At 42.1% G+C, this 14,977-nt stretch overlaps 1 protein-coding gene across 1 annotated transcript; it reads right to left on the bottom strand.

The window, feature by feature from the left end:
* Window positions 1-844: 844 nt before the first annotated feature.
* LOC118362857 (pre-mRNA-splicing regulator WTAP-like) lies at window positions 845-8,452 on the bottom strand. The gene is made up of 8 exons (XM_035743533.2): window positions 8,266-8,452; window positions 7,615-7,658; window positions 7,421-7,476; window positions 7,266-7,324; window positions 7,027-7,154; window positions 6,611-6,789; window positions 5,393-5,547; window positions 845-1,839 (listed from the first exon to the last, which is right to left on the bottom strand). The coding sequence occupies exons 2-8, from the start codon at window positions 7,639-7,641 to the stop codon at window positions 1,265-1,267; spliced, it is 1,179 nt and encodes a 392-aa protein (XP_035599426.1). The 5' UTR covers window positions 7,642-7,658; window positions 8,266-8,452; the 3' UTR covers window positions 845-1,264.
* Between the last annotated feature and the right edge of the window lie 6,525 nt (window positions 8,453-14,977).

Raw genomic sequence — 14,977 nt, 5'->3', positions numbered from 1 at the left:
TGCACTACATCTGACCAGGTCTCACGGTCAAAAGTGGTGCACTACATAGGGAGCCATTTTGGACTGAACCAGAGCCAGCTAAATGGATAAGAAATATTCAGTGCAGAAGAAATAGGGGAAGGAGGGAGGGAGGCAAAGTCAGTCACTGGCAGGCAAATTAATCCATCTGGCCTTGTTCTGTGAGTGGTTGCCGCGACAACAGTGGTACAGTGCTGTACTGTGGTCTGTATCCCAAATTACATGCTGTTCCCTATAATAGTGCACTGTAGGGCTTTGGTAAAAAAGTAGTGCTCTACACAGGGAATAGGGCGCCATTTGAGACATGGACATTAACTCGCCCTGTTGCACTCCACAGTTCTCGTTATGAATCTGAGGCAAGGGATGGAAGGATATTTATACCTTGCAATCCCACAATGCTTCACTCAAGCCTGAGTGAGTCAGCATCATCATCAACCACTAGATGGAAGTCTTTCCCTGTTGGCTGGAGGTGGGCAAGCCTCGACCCTTAATCAAACCATTCTAGAGAAGAATATAGTGAGTGTAATGACTGGCAGCGAGGGACTAGAGATGGCCTGAGTTTACATTTGAGCCTCTAGGAGAGTAGCTTAGCTTTAAGCCTCCTTCCATCTAGGGGGATTTCTCAATACTCTGCATTGTTTTCCTTTCTTAGTCTCTGATGAAGGGACTGGATAAAATTTCTTCTCATGTTCTGCATGATCAGTCATGGAGGAAAGGACATAGGGAAAGGAATAAAACTATTGAATTATCAATTTATCTTAGTCCATCTGGACACTTCAACTAATGACAATCTGCAACTGATTATTCATACAAAGTGAGATGCTCATTACATTAAAAACAATCTTTATTGTACTTCAGTCTGGAACGAACATCTACAAATTCAGGATGTCATATTTTTGTAAACATTTGTTTTTCACAATAAACGGGAAATCATAATCAAGTTAAAAACGAAAGTATTCAGCACATGACAACTTGTTACACTTAAAACAAGTACAAGTCTGACTTCGCCTTGTTATCATAACACATCATACGTGCACAAACAGACGATGTACTAATAAAAGAAATCTGGATGAATGTCTATCACATTCAACAAGTACTGGTGAACCTTTTCTCTAGATGGGGCATACATAACATTTCATCAGTAACCTACACCAGTATTCTGAGGCATGATTTCTATCCATTGAGAGTTTAATCCACAAATAGCCTTACTCTGTGTCCGGGAAACCAGCCATTAATATCTGAGACCCTACCCTGTAACATTCAACCCATTCTGGGTAGAGCATGAGCCCACAGTCCTGCCGCCTTTGCTAGAACTAGTCTGTGCCACTATCCTGTCCTCCTGAGGGTCCTGGTTTGAGTTTGTCTCTATAAAGTGTTGTGTGACGGAGGTATCACTACCTGTGGGGGAGTCTACAGTCTCATAGCCCTCGCTAAGCTGGTTCGTTATGGTCCTAAAGTGGCTACAGAGCTTGGAGTCTGTGCCTGTGGTGGAGGGAGATGGAGACGGTAGGGACTCCTGATCCTGCTCCGTATTGATGCCTGTCTCTGCCTCTGTGAAAGGGGAGGGGCCGGGAGCTGTTTCTGTCCTATCAAAGGGGCTGGTGTTGCCTGGTCCGTTGGCCTTGACCAATCCTGCCTCGCAGTCTTTGCTAAAGCCAGCCTCTGACTCTGGGTGGTGGTCCAGGGGGGCCGACCCAGGAACAGAGCTCTCTCTCAGGGTTAGCTGATGGCGGGTCTCCCGGAGCTGCTGCTGGAGGACTAGGATGGTGCTCTGCATGCCCTCCACCTCTTCATCCAGCTGGATGATGAAGTCGTTCAACTCTGTGTGAAGACCAGAGAGACAGACATCAATATTACAGCAGTGCACACATACCCAATTACCCATATCAAAAAGGTATGCATTCACTGACAGCAAACTCTTTTATCCAAAGTGGCTAAATTATATTAGCATGGAAGACTGACAGCGCCACAACATATCAAGGCAGTTGTATAATGTACTGAATAACATATTAATCAAATATGTACCACCGGGGCTCTAAAGTGCAACCTGGACTTATATTTTGTGAAAAACAGTGCGACTAAACGTAAATCCTATTTTTTTTTTATTCAATGCGTAACAATAATTTACCACAACACTCTTCTCTACACTGTTCAAACAAGACAGGCTGCCTCCCACGGCTGCTTGCTCCCAGTTCCCAGGCCACACACACACACACCAAGCCCCACCCTCTGCCTCGAAAGCAGGCAGCACACAGTTCCTCAGTACTGTTTGTTTTCTCAGCATGTTGTCAATTCATGCACTCAACATATTCTTCCAAAACAAGAATAATGCTGCTTTTCACATTGCTGCTAAATAGGAATCATCAGGTTCTTTATTTTATTATTATTTTGTGAGTTAGTTCATTCTTTTTTATTCGCAGGTTAGTATAAAGATGCTGGCATGTGCCGAAAACGATGGTAATCTAAATGTTGACTGCAAAGTAGGCCTACCTGGCAGAACGAAATCATGATGATATGGATCAATCACAGGGCATTTGTTTTGAAAACTCTGCCATCACATATGGCCTTGTATAGTACAAAAACACTGCTAGCCAAACAATGGTCTCTTGCTAGGCACACAATTGAATTAACGGACAACTACACCCTGCAAATGTTTTATTTTCACTTCATTGTCACCAGACCTCAAAAGTGGTCTCCTGATATGGTTTAAGCATTGTTGTGGAGTTAGAAAAACTACCAAAAAAAAAGGTTCTAATTAACAAGGGCTTTTGTGAGTGAAAACTCAAACCTGGAAAAATACATCCAGGAGAACGGAATTTACCAAAAGATCAAACGGATTTCTGTATAGTGACGGTGTAAAACCGTTAACAAAAACACCCTTTGAGATTGTGCAAAGATATTTTTTTTTCATTCCAAACAATTAATGTAAATATGATAGTCATGTTCAAATGTAATTATTTGTGTATTGGGGGTAGGTCATTATAGGCTGTAGGCTACTTGCCCAGCCAACAAATTAAAGATAAAATGTAAATGATACATGCATTATCTGCTTTCCCAGAAGAGTACTCTTTTCATTGCAGGTGTGCCACTTGCAAATTAACCTGAATGGCAAGCCCTGCAAGGGCATGCTAATTTAAAAGATGGCTAGTCATTATTAGCCTGGTTCTGGATGGAATGCAGGTCAATATCACGCGCAGTGGTGAAGAATTGGTGCGACCCAATCATGTGCTGATGCAATCAACTGATAAAAATTGTGTGTAAAAAGTTAGAGCCCTGTGATAATTGCCCACTGGCTAACTAAATGCCATTTAGCTAAATGCACTAGCTAGGGCAAAGAAAACATTAACTCTAATGCAGGCTGCTACCAGTGGTGGTATAGTTCAGCTTGTTGTTTGTTCAACGGCATGTTCTGAATCAGATAGGCTACTCTAAATGCAACATCTACTCAAATGTGATCCCCTGCGAAACACTGACAAACAATTTGGTTCCTACACCGTCTTAACCTGTTTTGGCTAGGGGGCAGCATTTTCACTTTTGGATGAAAAGCGTGCCCAGAGTAAACTGCCTCCTACTCAGTCCCAGATACTAATATATGCATATTATTAGTAGTATTGGATAGAAAACACTCTGGGCAGTTTCTAAAACTGTTTGAATGATGTCTGTGAGTATAACAGAATTCATATGACAGGCAAAAACCTGAGAAAAAAATCCAACAAGGAAGTGGGAAATCGGAGGTTGGCCGTTTTTCAACTCAGCCCCCATTGAAGATACAGTGGGATATTGGTTATGTTGCACTTCCTAAGGCTTCCACTAGATGTCAGCCGTCTTTAGAACGTTGTTTGATGCTTCTACTACGAAGGGGGGCTGAATGAGAGGCGAATGAGTCAGAGGTCTGTCTGCCAGCAGCCACGAGCTCGTGACACACAGTCATGAGAAAGTTACCTTGCTTTTCTACAGACAATGTAATTCTCAGGTTGGGACATTGAAGATTTATGATAGAAACATCCTAAAGATTGATTCTATACATCGTTTGATTCTGTACATCGTTTGATATGTTTCTACGACCAGTAATATAACTTTTTGGAATTTTCGTCCGACCTTTCCACTGGACTTGCACGCGCGTACTGATTTGTTTACCAACCGCACTAACAAAAGGAGGTAATTGGACATAAATTATGAACTTTGTCGAACAAACCAAACATTTCTTGTGGAACTGGGATTCCTGGGAGTGCATTCTGATGAAGATCATCATAGGTAGTAAGTGAATATTTATAATGCCATTTCTGACTAATGTTGACTCCAACATGGTGGATATCTGTTTGGCTTGATTTGTCGTCTGAGCTCCGTACTAAGATTATGCTTTTTCCGTAAAGTTTTTTTAAAATCTGACACAGCGGTTGCATTAAGGAGAAGTTTATCTAAAGTTCCATGTATAATAGTTGTATCTATTATCAATGTTTATTATGAGTATTTCTGTGAATTGATGTGGCTCTCTGCAAAATCCCTGCATGTTTTGGAACTACTGAACATAACACGCCAATCTAAAATTTGATTTTTGGATATAAATATTCACTTTATCGAACAAAACATATATGTATTGTGTAACATCAAAGTCCTATGAGTGTCATCTGATGAAGATCATCAAAGATTAGTGATGAATTTTATCTATATTTCTGCTTGTGACAACTCTCTTTGGCTGGAAAAATGGCTGTGTATTTCTGTGACTTGGTGGTGACCTAACATAATCGCCTGTGGTGCTTTCGCTGTAAAGTCTTTTTGAAATCAGACACTGTGGCTGGATCAACGAGAATTGTATCTTTAAAATGGTGCCTAATACTTGTATGTTTGAGAAATTTGATTTCTGTTGATTGAATTTGGCGCCCTGCAACTTCATTGGCTGTTGGCAAAGGGTTCCGTTCCCAGACAGGTTTTAACTCCTCTGGCTTTTTATTTTTTTTATTTGTTGTAATTCCAAACACCAACCACAGAATTAGAACAGATCATTCTATTTCTATGATTCCAACAGTTCACCCAGGTGTTTTGCTCTATATCGAAAGCCAAAACACAACATTTGGTTGAAAATCACATTTCTTTTTGCACAGCCCAACTAACAACCTGGTAACTTTACCAGTATTTGCAAACAGTTGGTGGAACAGAAAGAAAGGAAAAGTGCTTTAAAAGTAAGGATTCATAAAGGCTATATCTCAATCTACTAAAACTGATTTTTCTTGTGCCCCTAAAATTTGCTGTGGTGGTGCTCCTAACTCAAAGACAGGAGCACCAGTGCTACCGATGATTAATTTTAATTTAGAGCCCTGTGTACCACACAGAAATAGTGAAATAGCTAAGGATATAGAGAGACTACAGTACTCACCATCCTGGCTGCTCTTGAGCTCCTCGCTGTACTTCTTCTGCAGGGCCAGCTCTGCCTCCAGCTGGGCAATACGACCCTGAGAGATCTGTCTGCCCAGCTCCTGGTTCTCCTGGATCAACATCCTGCACTTAGCCATCAACTTCTTTCCGGTCTGGCTGCAGAGGAAACAGGGGTTAATGTCAACATGATGGACTATACATACAACTATACATGACAACAAAAGACAGTCCCAGCAGCCCTAATGCTAAGTCCCTGAAATATATAATTGTGGGTTATTTAAGATACCAACTCATACAGCAAACAAGTACTATCGGCATTAGCGTGATGGCGACCAAGATTCAAGGCAATTTGATCCTATATCATATAATACAATATACATTTTGCCCATTTGACTTACCAAATGCTTACACTGCTACATGAACTAGTTAATTGCCCCCAAAAAGTTCAACATTTCAGTGAAATCATTTAAACACATACATCTGAACTAGACCTTGGTAATACAGGCCTGCTTTTAACAGTGCTGTCAAAACATTGCACAATTCAACTGAACAGAAAAGGTCTGGATTATTGAGCGATTAATAAAATGAAACAGTCATACCTGGGTATCGTTCATATTACTGAAAAAGGTGTTCAAGATGACTCCTTGAAGCAAGCCCAGGAACACTATAACAAATGTCTTTAGTGTTTAACAGTCTCTGGACTGGGCCTTGTGCAAGTTCCTCCATTTTCAACTCTTTAATTTAAATCAATATCTATACTCTATGTGGAATGGGGTAACGTTAGTTTAAGTTAACATTTATTGGAGAAAGCATGTAGTAAGTAAGGAGACAAGTTGTGTGATCTTGGCCTAAGCCATTCACACTGAAATGTTCAGATCAAACCAAACATATAGCAATGTTCCTAGCGGGAGAGGGTTTGGAGGTTGAGTGTCAGTGACCATCTCTTCTGAGCAGTCCCGATTCCTTCAAGCCCCTTAACAGGGTCACTCAGAGCTGAAACCAGTTCACCTGACAAAGAGTTTATGACATATGCAGGAGGAGTAGTGGGGCTGATCTGATCTGTCTCTCTTTCCTTTTAAAAAAGGCACAGTCATGTTTGAGCGTATTGCATTTTCCTGCCTTCCTTTCCCTCCATTTTGCATTCTTGCAGAAGAGAGTCAGTTGTCTGGCTGGCACAGTCTTTGGCTGGAGGATCGAGGGTTATTTTGGTTTGGTTTACCTATCAGGTGTAAATTTCCAGGCACTTAGTTCATTTTGGGCTTGCTCCAATTTGTCTTTGTTCTCTTCCAGTTCGCTCTTCATCTTAAGGAAAAACAAGTAGACCGCAGGGTCCACCATGGTAGATCTCAGCTGGGCCACATTGGGTTGCTGGGCTTGCTTCAGGTACTGGATCTGGGTCTGAAAAGAGGTGAAAATAATACATTTGTCAACCATGTGTAACCAGAGCACTCAGGTCCCAAAAAAGAGCAACAGTAGGTACAGTAAATCAAGTTTCCCCATTACAATATGTCCCTGACATATGTTACTTACCAACTGTTGTGTCTTGATTTGTGACAATTTTCACATTTTCACACAGGGTTTGGAAAACTCAAACCAATGGACTTCAGACACAGAACACCACATGACCATACTCACTGTGCATTCTTGCATCTCCTGCTCCTTTGTGGCCAACCTCATAACAAGGATGTTCTCTCTCCTGGCAGCCTCTTGTTGCTGCTGCTTCAGTTTCTCCTCAGACTCCCTCAGGCCCATCACATCATTTGCTGCGGAGTCAAAACAGGATACATTTCAGTTGCTTTTGCAGACCTTTGAAGAGACTATTTGTTCAATGGGCATTAATGCATGTTAACATTTAAGATTCCAGCATTACTTACAATTCAATTCAGAGTATTTTGTCTCAAGTATCTGCACATAAGCATCCTCCTGCTTCCACCTGAAATAATATTAAACTATTCATAAAAGGTGCATATGAAGAAAAGTAACCTTGCAGACTTGCACACAAGCAAAGTTAGCTAATTTATAGCAATACCTTTCACAGAGCTCCTCTCTGGTCAAAGTCTTCAGATCACCTTCACTGAGGCGAACCTTGATAGGCAAATGGGATAATAGATCAGTATTAATACTGAGACTTTTGACTCTGGTCTTGACCAGGTAGTCACTTGAGGCAAAAGCCAGCTTGAGAAAGATGAATGTAGCCTGGGCAACGTTACTTCTTGAACTCACCTTTTTAGGTAAAGGTTCCTCAGTCATTCTGGCCTTGGGGATACCTTGAAATTATATATAAATCAGAGCTTGATCATTATATAGTTTAGTTAGCTAGCGTTATTTTAATTAAGTGTTGTAGCACTAGCAGCTTCTAGCTAGCGACCTAGTTAGCTCTGTAAAATGTTGCTAGCTGGCCTAACGTTAGCTAGCTAGCAGGCTGGTTAGGTAAACGTAACGTCCGCTAGCCCACATAATAGCTAGTAGTTAGCAGATATTTATCAAATATAGGGAAATATTGTATAATATAGCTAGTTAACTACATACTAGTGTTGGTAAACTAGCTCATTTCACTTCAATATTGCTAGGTCGGTAGCTTCTAGCTCTGGTCTATGCGCATGCGTTTGATCTGCACTACGACGCATGCACATGGACCAGAGCTAATTTTGCTGTAAACAAAGTAGTTCATGTTTCGGATAAATTACAGCTTTACTTTGGCGAGTAACGAGAGTATATTGAAGACAAGTCATTTATCAAAAACGGATTATATGCAGCGTGTTGAAGAAAGCTCAAGCCGCACGTAACGCCCTGGAACAGAGCTAGGTAGCTTCTTGCTAACTAGCTGGTTGAGCAAGCTCAGCTACTGTACCTAATATCTGGTAATACACTCACCTGTAAGCTTGAAAGGTGAACTTGATCAGTTAGGCAAATTATGCATTAACAGTTTAGTTGTCTATCTTGGTATATTTTTAAGAGACTTAGTTTTCTGGCTCCATGTTGTCGCCGCAAAGTGATGAAAGACAGGAAAGGAAACGCACGTGCACGAGGAGTGAAAGCGTCACAACAACTTGTGGGAATGTGCGCGTGTCCGAGGCAAGGGACGTCTTCTTTTTCATTTTCATTTTCGAGGAGGTTTAACGGTGGTTGACATCTAATAAATGTTGCATTACCGCCACCTATTAGACTGGAGTAGAACTCCCGTATACTTTGCTCTTAGGGCTAGGCCCCCTTTTTCTCCATTTCTGCCTGAATGACGTGCCAAAGTAAACTGCCTGTTGATCATGCCCTGAAGCCAGGATATGCATATAATTGGTACCTTTGGAAATAAAACACTTTGCATTTTGTAGAAATGTTAAAATCATTTGGGAGAATATAACACAATAGATATGGTAGGAGAAAATCCAAAGAAAAACCAACCAGATGTTATTTTTTGAGAGAGACCACCCTCTTAGAAAGGGAAGTAAAAGGTCATATTGATAATTAGCTCCCTGGATTCCTATGGCTTCCACCGGATGTCAGCAGTCTATGTTCAAGGTTTCAGACGTGTAACTTCAAAAACAAATGAGATATATCAGTTTTAGGACAGGGACAGTCTTGGAAATTTGTGTTTGCGCGCCACGAAGACAGGACGCACCTGCTAAAATCGGTTTCCTATTGAACATACTTCTTTCCGTAAGAAATATTATAATTTGATTACATTTTAGGGTATCTGAGGAGTAGATAGAAACGTATTTTGACTTGTTGAAACAAAGTTTAGGGGTAGATTTTCGGATTCCTTTCTCTGCATGTTGAATGAGTGGATTACTCAAATCGATGGCGCCAATTAAACATACCTTAGTTTGGATATAAAGAAGGATTTTATCTAACAAAATGACACTACATGTTATAGCTGGGACCCTTTGGATAACAAATCAGAGGAGGATTTTCAAAAAGTAAGTGAATATTTAATTGTTATTTGTGAATGTATGAAACCTGTGCCGGTGGAAAAATATTTTGATGTGGGGCGCCGTCCTCAAACAATCGCATGGCATGTTTTCACTGTAATAGCTACCGTAAATCGGTTAGTTAGATTATCAAGAATTTAAGCTTTCTGCCGATATAAGACTCTTATTTATACCTAAATGTTTAATATCCAACATTTTTATGATTATTTATTTGAATTGCGTGCCCTCCAGTTTCACTGGAAGTTGTCCCCCTAGCAGGACGCCTAGCCCAAGCAGGTTTTAATAAATAAAATAATAAATAAAAACAAAGGAATAAATTAACAAATACCCTACCATCTACACTCTTTAAAAACCCACCACACTACTCCACTATTTAAATCTATCGACCTCAGGCCAACAGCCTGAAAGGACGAAACACCACCACTCAACACACCCTGTAACTCTTCTGATGTCAAGTCTCAAACACCCAAATACCTCTCTACAGCTGCCAGCACAACCTACATTTTTTGCAACTTACGTTTCATCCCTGCAGTACAGTTGATAACCATTGCTATAAACACTAAAAATCCAATCTTACTGAAGCATATATCACTTGTTGCCCTATCCCTCTGTACTGGCACAGCTCTACTAGTCACACCACTCCTCTCAGGATCCCTCCACCTTGACCCATCTTCCTCTACTTTCTTCACTGCCTCAGCATACGATAACCAGCCCCATGGGCACACCTACAATTAACACATTTCCCCAATGCTACACATTCCTTTGTCTCATGCCATTCTGCACACGTCTCACATCTAGGAACCTCCCTCATACACACTGCTGCCACATGCCCATAAGCTTGACACCTGTAACGACGTAATGTATACGGCACAAAAGCTCATATGGGATAACTTAGGATCACTTTGTCGGGAAAAGACTTAACATCAAAACTCAAAAGAACAGACAAAGACTCTTCTGTTTCACCACTCACGCCACCCTGTCATCTCACCAAATGACGACTATCACAAACACCGGGATTCTTCCCCTTCAGTTGGTCAACTTTCACATTTACCGCTACCCCAGTAGTCACTCCTTTCAATGGCAACCTTTTCTTGAAAGCAAAACAATTCACACCTCTTGTCCCTCCCTATTCGTTTGAAGCGGAACACCTGCTCCCTCTGACCAGCGGAAACACAAACAATTATCACATCACCACTTCTGTTTACCTTCACCGATTCCACAGCACCCAATTCTGTTTCCACCCACCCTGAATCCACACTTTTTCCAAAATTGTCACATCCACCGTCACAGACTCATCTTTATCCTGACCCTCTGTGCAAGCCTCAGGCTCCGAGAACTTCATCACACCAACCACCTCCGATAATTCGCCCTCACTCACTTCCATTTCTCCTCCTGTCTTCGATTCGCTGTACAGCTCACTCTGCTTACAATTTCTACCATTCTTCTTTAACAAACCATCTCCCCTTTTCCCGCCATTCTTAACTCATTCAAGCTCACCCTCTTCCTCCCTCTCTCTATTCGACCTCCTCTGACTGTCTTTTTCCCTTAATTCCTCCTCTGTATTCAGTATACGTCTCCTTATTGTACTTTCCTTAACATACATCTCATTCTTGCCTTCCCAAGCGACGCCATTCCCCTTGCTACATGGTGAAACCCCCCCTACCATCTATGGCAAAACTAGCCAACTCACTTCTAGAGCAATGTTCTGCCCTTCCTTCGTTGTTATTGGTCAGACCGTTCAGACTCGGCCAGGGACATCTGCTGTTGTGGTACAGTAAATTCTGTGGTGACTGTGCTAGCGATAATGTAACAGTATAATGTGCATTTAATGTAGGCTGTAGTTCAACAGTCGAGTACAGATGACATCACTTTACTCATTATCATATTGACAGTGTGATGACTGGTGAGACTCTTCGGAAGCTAGCGTGTGGTCCATATCAGGCCTAGTAATACCACAGATAAAAGTTACCAGTACCTTTGCAGCGTAGCCTAGTGGTTAGAGCGTTGGACTAGTAACCGGAAAGTTGCGAGTTCAAACCCCCGAGCTGTACAAGGTACAAATCTGTCGTTCTGCCCCTGAACAGGCAGTTAACCCACTGTTCCCAGGCCGTCATTGAAAATAAGAATGTGTTCTTAACTGACCTGCCTGGTTAAATAAAGGTAAAATAAAATAAAAACACCGGTAATTGTTTCGCAGCTCGAGAGGCAAAATGTAGAATCGATTTGTATTCATTTCCCTCAAAGTTGTTAAAGGAACATCATGTTCCCTCATGTTACCAGTGTATTGGTAACCCTAACCCTAACCCTAACCCACACTGTGAATATGATAATGAGTAAAGGGTTAAGTCATGTCACCCTTACTAACACCAGGTATTAACATGACAATAGACCTTGTCTCTCTCTATCCCTCTCCAAGCCAGGTAGAAAACATGCACTCCTATTGACAATGCTTCTGCTTCTCTCTCTCTGCCTTTAATAGCCAGGTTAAAATCCCCAGGAGACTGTCAGGACGACAGGATGACACATTACACCCCAGTCATCAGATGGCATACCTACAAAGCCACTGGAGCACAAACATATCGCCAGCCATCACCTGTCTGTCTCACAGTCAAGAAAGGGCATTGGACAGCGTGGGCTAACATGGATAAGATTGCATGGTTGGTATCAAGTCATTCTGTAGTCACCCTAGACGGCATTGCGAAAGGTGTCGTTTGTGAGGGCTCAGTTGCAACCTCATGCATATTCATTGATGTAACGTAACCGTAAGTACTACTCGTTCCTGCTCTAACACAGTAATACACATAGTGAAGACGTTCGATATGAAAATTACAATGTCATTTTTGGGCCAATTACGATATTTGAAATGAAAGCTTTGACATGCTGTATAACTATATCTATATTTCTGTTTCATTCAATTAACCACTGACCAAACTACAGACCTATGTATTTAAACCATTAAATCATCCCTGTCTATGTCTGTGTTCATATAGACTCTGTGGTGGATAACGTTTATTCACACAGTGATGGAAATCATTTCATTCACATTCTTCAGAGAAGTGCAAGAAAGACGAGCATGAAGAGGACAAAACCCACGACAGAGGAGCTGGCTGGCATCATGAGCCTTCAGTGTCAACTCCTGCAGACCAGAATGTCTCCTGGTGTCCTCCTTAACCACACATTAGAGAATAAGTTACAGGTAGGTCAGTAATCTGCTTGTGTGGTGACCCTGTTACTGGCCATGCAGGAGAGAGAGGGCCCGTTCCAAATGGCATCCCATAGTGCACTATATAGAGAATAAGGTGCCAATTGGGACGCAATAAGAGACTACATTTCAAATCTCCTCGGCTCTCAGTCCGAGGCCTGGTACTAAATCATGTAATTAAAGGCCCAGTCTCTCAACGAGGACTTGCGTGTTGATGTTAACGTGGGTATCACACAGTCACACACCACCTGTTTGTTATTGTTCTCCATTAGAATCCTCTGAAGAGCTTGGCAGAATTAGTTTCCCTTCCAAAGAGCTAGACGGAATGTGCGCACAGTCTGGTCTGCACACAATAAGCTTAGGTAAAGCAACAGGATAGAAAAGGCTATGGTAAAAGTATTTTAATGATACCCACCTAATAATAACGCATTGTGAGCAACATAAGACAGTGTTGTACTACTGTTTATAAAGTAACATTCAATATTATACAACAAATCTTTGGTACTGTAGCTTTCAGTTGAAAGGGAGACCAGTACCAAATCGTTATGACTCGCATTACACGTGTATTGTAGATGCATTCTTTGTATGCAAACCTGAATCCATGTATTTCCTCTTGATGTAGGCGATACCTTCACATAATGAGGATGACACATGCAACACTGGCTGGAACCAAAGCCTAAATAATTGACAGACTTGTTTCATTGGATACAGGCAACGTTAGACGTTAGACGTATGGCTTACAGAGTGCATGTGTTATTGATGAGCTGGTGAGGTGTACTTTATTTTTCAGTGGAACTTGTATTGAACACTAGCTGCTAAAGTGTGTTTTAACTGAGTAATACAACTGTAATCAATGCTTTTTGCTCAATGCCTATTTTATTTATTGTGGAAGAAGAGCTTGGTCATTTACATAACAAGTCCTTGTTAGATGCACTGAAGATAGGAAACACTGTCACCACTGATAAATCCACCATAATTGAGAATTTCAATAAGCATTTTTCTACGGCTGGCCATGCTTTCCACCTGGCTACTCCTACCCCGGTCAACAGCACTGCACCCCCCACAGCAACTCGCCCAAGCCTTCCTCATTTCTCCTTCTCCCAAATCCGTTCAGCTGATGTTCTGAAAGAGCTGCAAAATCTGGACCCCTACAAATCAACCGGGCTAGACAATCTGGACCCTTTCTTTCTAAAATTATCTGCCGAAATTGTTGCCACCCCTATTACTAGCCTGTTCAACCTCTCTTTCGTGTCGTCTGAGATTCCCAAAGATCGGAAAGCAGCTGCGGTCATCCCCCTCTTCAAAGGGGGGGAAACTCCTTACCCAAACTGTTACAGACCTATATCTATCCTACCATGCCTTTCTAAGGTCTTCGAAAGCCAAGTCAACAAACAGATTACCGACCATTTCGAATCTCACCATACCTTCTCTGCTATGCAATCTGATTTCAGAGCTGGTCATGGGTGCACCTCAGCTACGCTCAAAGTCCTAAACGATATCTTAACCGCCATCGATAAGAAACATTACTGTGCAGCCGTATTCATTGATCTGGCCAAGGCTTTCGACTCTGTCAATCACCACATTTCCATCGGCAGACTCGACAGCCTTGGTTTCTCAAATGATTGCCTCGCCTGGTTCACCAACTACTTCTCTGATAGAGTTCAGTGTGTCAAATCGGAGGGTCTGCTGTCCGGACCTCTGGCAGTCTCTATGGGGGTGCCACAGGGTTCAATTCTTGGACTGACTCTCTTCTCTGTATACATCAATGATGTCGCTCTTGCTGCTGGTGAGTCTCTGATCCACCTCTACGCAGACGACACCATTCTGTATACTTCTGGCCCTTCTTTGGACACTGTGTTAGCAACCCTCCAGGCAAGCTTCAATGCCATACAACTCTCCTTCCGTGGCCTCCAATTGCTCTTAAATACAAGTAAAACTAAATGCATGCTCTTCAACTGATCGCTACCTGCACCTGCCCGCCTGTCCAACATCACAACTCTGGACAGCTCTGACTTAGAATACGTGGACAACTACAAATACTTAGGTGTCTGGTTAGACTGTAAACTCTCCTTCCAGACCCATATCAAACATCTCCAATCCAAAGTTAAATCTAGAATCGGCTTCCTTTTTCGCAACAACGCATCCTTCACTCATGCTGCCAAACATACCCTTGTAAAACTGACCATCCTACCAATCCTCGACTTCGGCGATGTCATTTACAAAATAGGCTCCAATACCCTACTCAACAAATTGGATGCAGTCTATCACAGTGCAATCCATTTTGTCACCAAAGCCCCATATGCTACCCACCATTGCGACCTGTACGCTCTCGTTGGCTGGCCCTTGCTTCATACTCGTCGCCAAACCCACTGGCTCCATGTCATCTACAAGACCCTGCTAGGTAAAGTCCCCCCTTATTTCAGCTCGCTGGTCACCATAGCATCTCCCACCTGTAGCA

Source organism: Oncorhynchus keta, chromosome 29, assembly GCF_023373465.1.
Source record: "Oncorhynchus keta strain PuntledgeMale-10-30-2019 chromosome 29, Oket_V2, whole genome shotgun sequence".
NCBI lineage: Eukaryota > Metazoa > Chordata > Actinopteri > Salmoniformes > Salmonidae > Oncorhynchus > Oncorhynchus keta.
This window is presented reverse-complemented; position numbering and strand designations above follow the sequence as displayed.